The sequence below is a fragment of the Trichomycterus rosablanca genome, chromosome 20, assembly GCF_030014385.1.
Source record: "Trichomycterus rosablanca isolate fTriRos1 chromosome 20, fTriRos1.hap1, whole genome shotgun sequence".
NCBI classification, from domain to species: domain Eukaryota; kingdom Metazoa; phylum Chordata; class Actinopteri; order Siluriformes; family Trichomycteridae; genus Trichomycterus; species Trichomycterus rosablanca.
In genome coordinates this window covers 27,997,921-28,009,876 of record NC_086007.1, presented here as the reverse complement: position 1 = coordinate 28,009,876, position 11,956 = coordinate 27,997,921, and the positions used below count along the sequence as shown (strand labels likewise).

General features: G+C 45.1%; 1 protein-coding gene across 1 annotated transcript; it reads right to left on the bottom strand.

Moving 5' to 3' along the window:
• Nucleotides 1–7,791: 7,791 nt before the first annotated feature.
• On the bottom strand, nucleotides 7,792–11,512 carry gal3st2 (galactose-3-O-sulfotransferase 2). The gene is made up of 3 exons (XM_063016534.1): nucleotides 11,412–11,512; nucleotides 9,902–10,559; nucleotides 7,792–8,802 (listed from the first exon to the last, which is right to left on the bottom strand). The coding sequence occupies exons 1-3, from the start codon at nucleotides 11,510–11,512 to the stop codon at nucleotides 7,897–7,899; spliced, it is 1,665 nt and encodes a 554-aa protein (XP_062872604.1). The 3' UTR covers nucleotides 7,792–7,896.
• Between the last annotated feature and the right edge of the window lie 444 nt (nucleotides 11,513–11,956).

Sequence of the window (11,956 nt, the reverse complement as noted above, 5' to 3'; positions counted from 1 at the left end):
CATTCAATCAGGAATCAGGACGTGATCATCAACATGTCTGTTGTGTTTGTGCTTTTTATTATTTATGACTTGAAATTAATGTGACTGTAAATATTTTTAATCAAGCTGGTTCTAGTTGTACCATCGATAAACGGTGCATCACTTCATTTGTTAGCATGCATGCTGTAGATAACAGGTCAAAAGTTTACATACACCTGCTAGCACCATGTCTGTCATAGCAGTCTAATAACACACTAGAGACAGATCAGAGTAGCTAGTCTACCTACTGGCAATGGTTTGAGATTGTATCCAGACTACCTGTAGGAAAACAGCACAAACATAAGCAGAAACATCCACAACCACAGAAACCAAAGGCAGATCAAACTCAGGTTCTTCAAGCTATGTGGAAGCAACACCACCTGATCTTTTCTGTCTGTATCTAAGACCTCAAACTGCCGTTCAGAGATGGAATATGAGGGTTAAGGTGCTCAAAAAATCTTCTCTCTCGTATAACATCACAGACTGAACACACCACTGTGGATCCATGTGCAGACCTTTAATCACGAGTTCATGAAGATAATTCCAGATGAGGAGGGTGTACTGAGAGGGTGGATTAAGTATTTTGAGGAGATGATGAATGAAGAAAATGAAAAAGGATTCATCTGAGATCGTCCTTATTTTATTTATACAAAAGTACAGTATATATTATTGGATATTATAGCACTGGCTAAAACACCTGAACTCAATAATGATGAAAGGTGTCCACATACTTTTGGTTATATAGTGTAGTCTGTGTGCTAGTGGTGATTTTGGGTAAATTTTGGGTTGGCATGGGCAGCGGGGCGGGAACTGGTACAGCAGGATTATTTAAAGAGGAAATCAAAACAAGATCAAGATCAAGAGATTCCAAACCTTCAAGATCTCCCAGCTCAGCCCTGATTCAATGTTTGCTAGAAAATGAGTAACCACAGTCAAGCAAGTTTTACAACAAAAAAGCTCGATTTGTGAAACTTTAGTACAAAAATCCTGAAATTCATCTTTCCTGAATCTTCTAAATGAGTCGGTGCTGAATGACGCTCAGAGCTGGACACTGATTTTGGTTTTGGTGTGTGGACAGCGTGACGGTTATTAAAACTTGCTCATTAACCAGCATTTTGTCCAGGGCTGGACGTTCCACAATAACGTGGTGGACGTTCTCATGGAAAGTGGCGACTTTAAGTCAAAGTCAGAAGTCAAAGTTTGCTTTATTGTCAATACTGCAATATGTACAGGACATACAGAGGATGTTACTCTCTGACCCATGGTGCAACAATAAACATTTAAATAAACAAATATTAAACCTAAAATATATGAAAAATATAAAAAAATGAATAAACAAAATAAAGCGCAAAAATACAGTATGTTTACACTGAAACTTAAAATATAAAAAAAATATAGGTCTTAAATATGAAAATATGAAAAATAAAGGTCCCGATATTAACAACCGAGACAGTAAAGTGACATCATGTAGATCAAGTCTTTGGGTGTGACCAGTGCAATTATAACAGCAGTGCAAATTGGATGAGCTATTGACGGGTTCAAATGATGAGTACGCAAACATTAAACAGATCCTGGGTATGTAAGGTTTGGTATTGATGGGGGGTGATGGTGTTAGGATCTTCAGATGTTTGTGCAGGATCCAAAGTAAGTAAATACAGGGGGCAGAAGGGGGAGGGGAGCAGAACAGGAAGATAATTGAGCATCCTGACCACCTGGTGGATGGAGCTGTCCCTCAGTCGGCTGGTCTTGGCCCGTAGACTCCGCAGTCTCCTTCCTGATGGCAGCAGACTGAAGAAGCTTTGTAGTGGGTGGGTGGGGTCACCTGCCATGCAGAGGGCTTTAAACCAATCAAATACGAGTCGTTTGTTTTGATTTATTCGTAATCCGACGTCAGGTGAATTAATTCTGATCGTTACAAGCGTCCAGTTCACTTCCACCGGAGGACAGATTCGTGTCCATCCAGGTATTGCGCCGGACTGCAGACAGATGAAAAACTGGTCCGTCCACCCTAAAACCGGACCTGTGGACACCCTAGTTCAGGAGTCCAAGTCAGTGTGACTGTATGATTTTGCCTCACAGTAAAGGATTAGACGAGGAATGACGGCTGTCTGAGAACAGCAAGTAAACGCAGCAGCTGGGCGTCATTACACAGCTGTGTGACTTTAAATGGACCTGAAATGTAGAAGGATGGCACCATTGTTCACGGGCATGCCCGCAGGATAAGCACCCCTTCAAAAACACACACACACACACACACACACACGCACACACACATGGCAGTTGTGCAAACCACATACACAATGATACCAATACATCTGTAATGCATTTCCATAACTAACACACACACACACACACACACTCACAATCCCAGGGGTGACACTAATGGGCGGTTTAAGCAGTGAAGCTAGACCAGGCGCTAGCTGTAGGCGGCTAACCCATTTCTCCTCCAGGCTTAATGGACTAATCAGTCAACAGAACAGAGGCTAAAGCTAGCACAGATCTAACGTTACAGAACGTACAATAGTGCCTCCATTTCTCTTCGTTTGGTTTGTAAAGAATTTAAATCTGATTACGATGAGAAGATCTCACATCAAGCGTAGGCTGTTACGTCTGTAAGTTCTTCAAATGTTCCTACAGATTCCTACACGGTGGGTCTGGTTCCACCGGGAAATGCTGGAAAAGGCAGGAACACCATGGTAGGGCTTCGGCCACCCCCATCAGACACGGCCAATCATGTCCATAAAGTCTTAAGTCTCTCCAAAGTCTTGAGACACTTTACAGACACAGAGATTAGACAGACTAGACAGCCAGACACATTTGACACACAGAGAGACACAGACACTAGACAGACAGACAGACACCAGATACAGACAAACTAGACAGACAGATAGACACTAGACAGATAGACACTAGACAGACTAGACAAATAGACACTAGACAGATAGACACAAACAGATAGACACTAGACAGCTATACACCAGACAGACAGACATACAGATAGACACTAGACAGATAGACACTAGACACCCAGAAAGAGAGATAGACTAGCCTAGTGGTTAAGGTACTGGACTAGTAAGCAGAAGGTTGCTGGTTCAAGCCCCATCACTGCCAGATTGCTGCTGTTGGGCCCTTGAGCAAGGCCCTTAACCCTCAATTGCTCCGACTGTATACTGTATCTGTAGTGTAAGTCGCTTTGGGTAAAAGCATTTACTAAATGCTGAAAATGTAAATATAATGATACTAGACTACTCACTCTAGTTAAACACCAGTATAAATGAGGTAAAAGGACCCTGATGTAGTAAAGCAGGTCCTCAGTTGACTCAGTATGATTCGGTGTAACGGTGAGATGAGACACTAACACATTTCTCCTGCAGGCAGCGTTTCTGTGTCATAATTAATCTGGACGCTTCAGTCACATTCTCGCCAACGCAGCACTTTTTATTCTGTCTACAGAGCAGAGAATATCAAATCTAAAGGTAAAGAGCCCAAAGCTCTCCAAATATTATTCACATATTCTGCCACTCATTATTCTACCAGCTCCAGTGTGTGTGTGTGTGTGTGTGTGTGAATGAGTAACTGATTAATGCCCTGAGATGGAGTGGCGCTCGGCTCTGGACCCACCATGAACTTCACAGACGTGACGCAGTTACTGAAAACTGAGTATCAGCAGCACGGTGTCATTAATATTGAGACATCATTCAGCCATTTTGCCCAGCACTGTGTGTGTGTGTGTGTGTGTTTGTGTGTGTGTGTGTGTGTGTGAGTGTGTAAACACACGCAGTTAGAGCAGTAGATGCATGATTTAGTTGATTCGGATCCCAGGATGTCCCACCATATGCTGTAGTTTAATTTTGATCGATGAGTGTGTGTGTATGTGTGTGTGTGAGTGTGTGTGTGTATGAATGAGTATGTGTGTGTGTGTGTGTGTGTGTATGAATGAGTGTGTGTGTGTGTGTGCAGCAGATGTACAAACAGAAAGGATGCCATTAGCTACGCTTAACAAACGTTAAGTTAATGCAGCTTATTAAACAGTCGAGAGCTCACACTTTGTCATACACAGCCTGCAGTACAGTCAGTACCAGAGCGCCATACGGCCTACAGCGCCGCAATAAAATCTTCATCCTTCCAAACGAGGGGGTCGAGGGTGTCACACGCCCCTATGACATGCCTGGCTAATCGCTTTTATTTATTTGCTGGGGTGGAGTCCTGCAGAGCAGCGTATCGTGAACAGAGAGCCACGCACTGACATCCGTGATCAGCCGGACACCAGAGGGCGCACTTGTACCAGCAACGAGAAACCCTGTATCAGCCATCGTCCTTCCCCCTACAGGCAGCCAATCGTGAGCCTGCTTGAAGCACCCAGTTGGTTGGCAGCAGAGCCAAGATTCAAGCTGAAGATCTATACGTGGTTAAAACCTTGTCAAATGTATCACAATACCATTTATTTCCTCATCACTCCTGCTCAGACTGCCAGTCCCTGCTGCTCAGAAGCATCACCTTAACATGATGCTACCTTCACCATGTTTTAAAGTAGCGGATTAAAATACCACTGAAAATTCAAAACCATAAGACTTTGCTCTTTAAGGGCTTCTTCATCATTAACTTACAGAGGGGCAGTCTGACCTAGGCAGTGTGGCTGCACTTTCTCTCTTCAGTGCTCTCGTGTGCCTCTACAGTTCGGTGCTGATCTGTGATCGATTCTCTGACCTGTTGGGGCTTGATGCTGCTTAGACTTCATGTTGGTTACCCCTACCATACAGATAGACCTCACAAAGAAACGGGCTAGTTATCCTGGTGTAGTTACCACAAACAGCTGGTTTAAACAGTTGATGATCAATCGAGGGTGCTGTGTGGCATGAGATGAATATGAATTCGGACACCCTGTGCCAGGGAAGTGCCAGGCTGGCAGAGAGCTGCAGCTGAATTATTCGAAAAAAGGCTTTTAAATAATAGACTGTAGCGGCCACAGTGAGCTGAGCCAGCAGATACACCACAGCCATAAATATGTGGACACCTGACTCGGATTGCTTGGAATGATTGGCACGTCCTTCTGAGTCTGTTTGGGTTTCCTCCTGGTGTTCTGCTTCCCTCCACCTTCCTAAAAACACACATTTCTATCAAATTTATTACAGTCGAGTACTCTGTCTCTCTCTCTCTCACACACGCACACACACACACACACACACACGTCGCTCATACATAATGCACAACGGAGCAGGAACTTTGATCTTCTGCCTGACTTCCCTTGGAGGCAACAGCGGTGGAGAAATCCAGAAATAACAGCGTGAAGCATAAAAGACTGAGTGTGTGTGTGTGTGTGTGTGTGTGTGTGTGCGAGTGTGTGTGTGAGGGGTGTTTCATGTTTCATATGCAGAGAGAGACGCGTCTGTTCTCGTTTTAATAGCCTGAGTGCTATTAGAGGCAGAGAGACAGTAGGATAGACAGATAAAAGCATTAGCAGTGCCAGGGTGTAGATGCGCCCAGCACTTCTCAATCGATCTGTACCAACCACCCATCCTGCCCGCTCCTGGATTTTATTTTTTTATTAATTTTTTTATTTTTCTCCCCTTTTAGCGCATCCAATTGTTCAATTAGCATCGTGCTTCCTCTCTGTCTATGCCGAACCCTGCCCTGACGGAGGTGATTGAAGCTAACCCATATCCCCTCCGAAACACGAGCAGCAGCCAGATGCATCTTTGCCACCCACACATTGACGAGTTTGGCGCCACCTAGCGTTGCATGCGGAGAGACACACCCTAAGGGCACCCTCTCCCATCTGTGTAAGCGCCTCCAATCAGCCGGCAGAGAACGCGATCGCATTCTGACAGAGAGAGACCCACATCCGGTTCTTTGTCCCACCCCCCACATGAGCAACCGGCCAATCGTTGCTCATATAGCCACTCAGCTTCGAACCGGTAAAGCAAGGCTGGATTCGATACCACGCTCTCAGAATCCAGCCCTGGTTGCAGCGCGTTTCTTTTTACCGCTGCGCCACCTGAGCGGCTCCGCTCCTGGATTTTAACCACCTGTCATGAATATATACGTTGCTCCGAAACACGTCCTTAGAATAAATGACGTCCTGGCAGATGGTGTCTCCACCATAAAACTCCTCCACGCCGTGACAGACGCTTTCAAACGTGGTTTTGGGAGCGATCAGGACCAGGCTGTTCCTCATGGGCCTGCAAAAACCGTTAAAATAAATTTGAACTCGTCAGAACACAGCACGCGTTTCTGCACTGCATCAGAACGTTCCTGGATGTTGTTGATGAGGCCTCCCACTTCGTCTAGGAAGGTCTTAGCTCGCTTTTGAAAATGCAACACGTATGAGGGATCAGAGTTCACGGCTATTCAGATTCAGTTTTTGATCCTCGCTCTTATAAGGTATAAAGATTTCTCTGGATTTTCTTCTTTTCTTTCAATAATGTTGTGGACTGTAGATGGTCATTAATGTGTACATTTTCCGCAATCGTGCATTCATAAACAATGTGTGTGTGTGCACATACAGGAAACCAATGCATTTATGTACTGGTTATGTGTACCAGCCTTCATGTGCCAGTCTGTCCCGTGGCTGAGTGCTTCAGAAGGGTACGAATGGTCTGCAAAGGTGTTAAAAACATGATTTTCAATCCCCTGAATTCTACTGTACACCTTCCCGAAACCTGCAGCACAGTCCTGAGGCAGGAACTCGCAGGGTGGCACCAGCACATTGTGTTCTCGTAATGTTTGTGAGTACTTGTCGTTCTGTCTCATTGCCATCCTGCCCCGTTCCACCTCGTCCTCATTAGTGGACGGTAATACCGAGCAAGAAAGCTGGTGAGAATCAAAGATGCCCCAGCATTGCTCCAGGCAGTCAAAAGCCACCCACTTCATTCTAAACAACACCATTGTTTGCAAATTGAGGTACATGCTCGTATTTCGAGTGCCCTACAGATCAGAACTGTCACTGCCTGTAAATCATCTGTGTGTGTGTGTGTGTGTGTGTGTGTGTGTGTATTTGGAAGTGTGTGCATCAGAAGTCAACCAGGACACACAGCGATTGAATTATTCTCTAGGTGTTTTTTTTTTTTGGATTTGTAGGGTCTCAACAGGACAACGACACACAGGAGACATCAAGACCTGGTCGGGAACGGTGTAATGGGAACAATGCCACTGTACCCAGTCCATCTACACCATCACTACTGATAACCCCAGTCACGTTTCCCTGTAGAGAAAACCAACAAATTTAGAACTTGGTGCCAATTCTGCCCATGCAGCAGTTATGAGGAATCCCTGTTCAGACACGCCCTTCCTCGGACAAGCCGAACATCCGGGCGTTAGTAGAGCTGAGATTCAAACTCGTGACTGACGGGCGAGCATGTTTTATTATTTAATGTTTCTAATAGCCCAAACATGTAGCTAGCTACAACTACAGGCTGGATCACAAAAATAATCTAAAAGCCAAATGCTGGGGAGTCTGGGGGCCATTATTTTGTTAACAGGTACCTATTAAATCATTTTGTATCACTAAAATAGCTAATATGATGGACAATTTTGAAACTAAGAGGCTGCTAATGAGCTAGCAGCACATGCTACACATTTATCATAGTTAACTGTGTACACTTGTCATGTTTGTAAGTGATTACAGCTGATAATGAAAGACTAGATCATTTCGATTAAAAATATATCAACTCTCGACTTTTTTTTGGCCATTTCTGGTTTTATAAGTGTTTGCTTATGAGCTAGCGGCATCAGCTAAGGCACAGTTAGCATACCGTGTGATTTAGTTGTGTTTTATCATACTTTATTACCACTGAGGTTCATTTTAATGTCGGTTGTTTTGTGCTGTGATGTAACCACATCGTTGCTGATCTGTTCTTATATATACTCGGTGAATTGTCTTTAACGTCGTAGCCTCCTGCGCGTAAACATGCGCTTCCTGCTGCCCCCAGCGCTGTTAAAGCTTTTCCTCACTGGTCGCGTGTTGTGCTTGGCGGCGGCCGCTTGCTTAGCGGCGAGATCCGGGAACTGTTTAGCGTACAGTAAGCTAGTGTACTGCAGTTCAGGTCTGATGAGTCTCTCACAGAGTCGCCGCGTGTCGTCGTCCAGTCCCGGCCGGACGTTGTAGCCCTGGATGACGGCTTGGCCGTACTGAAACGGCTTCAGCGACGAATCCCGAACCAGCCTTGGATCCACGGCTCCGCCCTCTAAAAGACAAGTCCTCTGCAGCTCCGCCCTTTTAGCTCTGAGACTCTCCACCTCCAGTCGGAGTTTAGCCCGTCCTAGCGAGGTATCCACGCGGTGCCAGAAGCTAGCATTGAAATGTCGGTACAGTCGCCAATCCAGCGAGCTCCACCTCGTCACTCGCTCCGCCATCCCGGGACTCAGCGGCCTGCGCGACTTCTCGCTCCGGCTGTTCAAACGGAACGACGCGACGTCCTCCAGCGTCCAGCAGAGGGCGTGTCTGAGCAGCACCATGGACTCGTCGAAGTACTCGGAGATCAGGACCAGGTGGAACCGGCTCTCCACGCCGGAGATCAGCGCCACGGCGCGCCTGTCCAGCTCCGCCTCGTCCGACGGTGCCTGGCCGTCGAAGCCGAAGTCGAAGGTCAGGACGTTACGAGCGTAGTGACTTCCGGGCCAGGAGGCGTTGTAGGAACGTCCAGCGTCCAGCAGGAAGTCCTCCAGGGTTTTAAATCTGTAAAAGGCCGGAATCAGTTTGTAGTAGGTAAACAGCGACTCCATCATGGACACCGGATTACGCAGAATGGAGAAATAAAACGTGTCTGAGGGCATCAGCTTCTTCACCTGAGGAACAGAGAGACGGAACCGGTCTGGAATATTCTGATTAAAAAACTGTTTTACCTAAAAATAACATTATATATATATTAACATTAAGATCTCTATTATCCCCCGACTCTGTGCAGCTCCATCGATCAGCCAGCAGAGGGCGTAACTGCAGCACTTATGAGAAATCCCCTCCAACACGCCCTTCCTTCCTCAGCTGCTAACACAGGAGTTTAAAATAAGTGGGAATTTTTATACCACACTATATGGCCAAAAGTATTTGGACACCTGACCATAAGCTTGTCGGATATCCTGTTGCAGCTAGAACAACAGCCGCTCTTCTGAGGCTTCTCACAAGACTTTGAAATGTGTCTGTGTGTGGGAATTTGTGCCCATTCAGTCAAACAACAGTGCAATGATGAATCAGTCGGTGTTCCTGTTCATCCCAGAGCTGTTAAGTGGGGCTGAGGTCAGGGCTCTGTGCAGGACACATCTTTATATTATAGAGCTGCTTCGTGCACAGGGGAACTGGAAGGGCCTTCCCTAAACTGTTGCTGCAAAGTTGGAAGCACATTATTTCCCTTGTATGATTGATTTATTACAGCTGTTAGCAACTGTCGGCAGTACTAGGGCAGTAGTAGCTCAGTGGTTAAATTACTGGACTAGTTATCAGAAGGTTGCCGGTTCAAGTCCCACCACCAGCAGGTTACCACTGTTGGACCCCTGAGCATGGTCCTTAACCCTCGATTGCTCCAAAAAAATGTGTTCTATCATAATTGCAAGTCGCTTTAGATAAATGCGTCTGCTAAATGAAATCACGAATTATAATGAGCGTCCCAATACTTTTGTCCATATAGTGTATAGAACATACATACAGTCAGTACCAGAATAATTGGAACCCGTGGTAAGAACGTGTTACCAAGGTTATTAAAAATAGCTCGGTTATTAGTTATTAACGTGTAACTAATGTTAGTAACCTTGCTAATTGTGCCCACTAGGGGGCGTCCAGCTGAGATTTGAACCCATTGTGCCACCTCAGCGCCTCTAGTTTTATTATTATTATTATTATTATTAATATTATTATTATTATTATTATTATTATTATTATTATATTTTTTACCTGGAGGGCATTGAAGCGCATGTGGTTGCACATGATGTGGAACCGGGTGGCCGCGCCCGTCTTCACGCCCTCGACGAAGTAGGACATGAAGAGGTGAGGGTAGAACAGCTGACTGTTGCTGTTCACCGGGAGAGCAAACGTCAGGTTCCGGCTCTCACCGTAGCGGTACAGGACGTTCAGGATGGTGCTGCTGGCCGTCTTGTGCGTCTTTAGGAAGACGATGTGTGTTTTGGGGTGGCACGCCCTCATGCCCTCAGCCTGGCTGGACGGGCGCTGGTCAGGGGGTTTGTTAGGAGGGGCGACCTGTGATGTTGTGGATGAGATTTCAGGATTTGGGGGTCGTGGTTGTGTAGGAGCTTTTCGCTCGACCCAGTGATCTTCAGTCAGGATTTTTGGAGCGGGTTTGGTTGCCCGCTGATGCCCGGTTGGTATTGGTATTCCGGCGGTGCTCGCCAGGCGTCTGTGTGCCGTCGTGTTCAGACGTGGTTTTACGGTCTCGGAGATCCGGTTCCTCCTCTGGTCCGGGTGAAGATCCTCCTGGTTTGGGTCCTGCCACTGGAAGACGTGATGATCCGTCCAGTCAGTGGTGGAACGCAGGAGCTTTTCTGTAGGAGCCTCGAGCAGCCACTGTCTGATTGGTGCAAACGCCTTCATGTTCCTAAATCCAATCAAATCAAATAAAGAAAAGAAAATAATTCTGAAAATCACTCTTTATAAAGGTTGCCAAGAATTTTGGAAATCACCCTTTACCAGGGGTGCCAATAATTTTGGAAATCACCCTTTATTGCGGGTGCCAGTACTTTAGAAAATCACCCTTTATTAAGAAAGCCAATCATTCTTAGAATCACCCTTTACCAAGGTTGCCATTAATTCTAAAAAAAAACACTGTTTCTTGAGGTTATTTCTCAATATTTCTGGAAATCACTCTTTATCAAGGTTGCCAGTAATGCTGAAAATCACCCTTTATCGAGGTTGCTTGTAATTCTGAAAATAACCTTTTACCAAGGTTGCGAATAATTCTTAAAATCACCCTTTACCAAGGGTACCAGTAATAATGAAAACCACCCTTTATTAAGGATGCCAATAATTATGGAAATCACCCTTTATCAAGGGTGCCAATATTTCTAAAATCACCTTTTACTGAGGGTGCCAAAAATTCTGAAAATCACTCTTTAGCGAGGTTGCCAATAATTCTTAAAATCACCCTTTACCAACGGTACCAATCAGTCTGGAAATCACTCTTTATGAAGGTTGCCATTAATTATGGAAATCACCCTTCATTAAGGGTGCCAATAATTTAAAAAATCACCCTTAAACACGGTGCCAATAATTCTTAAAATCACCCTTTACCAGGTTGCAATAATTCTAGAAATCCCCCCTTACGAAGGGTGCCAATACTTCTAAAAATCACCCTTTACCAGGGTACCAATATTTTAGGAAATCACCCTTTAACCTTTACCAGTGATTGTGGAGATGAATGTTAGTTGACTTTGCTGTTTTCGATACTAACCAGGATTGCCGGACTACACTGAGTAACTGTAGCGCCACACACAGGGCGGTCAGGAGCGTTAGAACCTGCCACATGAAGCGCAGATGACTGCAACACAGCATTCTCACATACCTGTAACACACACACACACACACACACACACACTGATGTTATATATTTAATAATAATTACGTGTGTTTTATATTTATTTGCATCTGTTTAGTTGATCATTAAAAGCAGTATTTAGTTGGAGACTCTCAGAATGTACCAGTCAGTAATGGAAGTAATTTTCCTCCTGAAGCAACAACATTCAGCTTCATGAGAAACGTTTTAGGCCGAGACGAACAAAAACCCCAAACCAAAACCAGGTGGAAAGCTCCAGATATTTCATAAGCACTTGATCATATTTCAGGTCGGACGGCTGGATGCAGCGAGTGGAGCTGGAGGTTAGAACTGCAAACGTTTCGGCAGCGTTTGTTTATCCTCCTGAATCGCTTCATCCTGCTCTGTAAACTCTTTAAACACTCGGTTACGGCTGGAATAAACCGCGTGTGTTTGTTTTTATC

Excerpts from the sequence above, each read along its gene's own strand:
- gal3st2 (XM_063016534.1), bottom strand. The coding sequence starts at position 11,512 with ATGCTGTGTTGCAGTCATCTGCGCTTCATGTGGCAGGTTCTAACGCTC. Across the intron at positions 10,560-11,411 it reads AGTGTAGTCCGGCAATCCTG|GAACATGAAGGCGTTTGCAC; the intron begins GTTAGTATCGAA and ends GATTGGATTTAG. Across the intron at positions 8,803-9,901 it reads TGCGCTTCAATGCCCTCCAG|GTGAAGAAGCTGATGCCCTC; the intron begins GTAAAAAATATA and ends TCTGTTCCTCAG.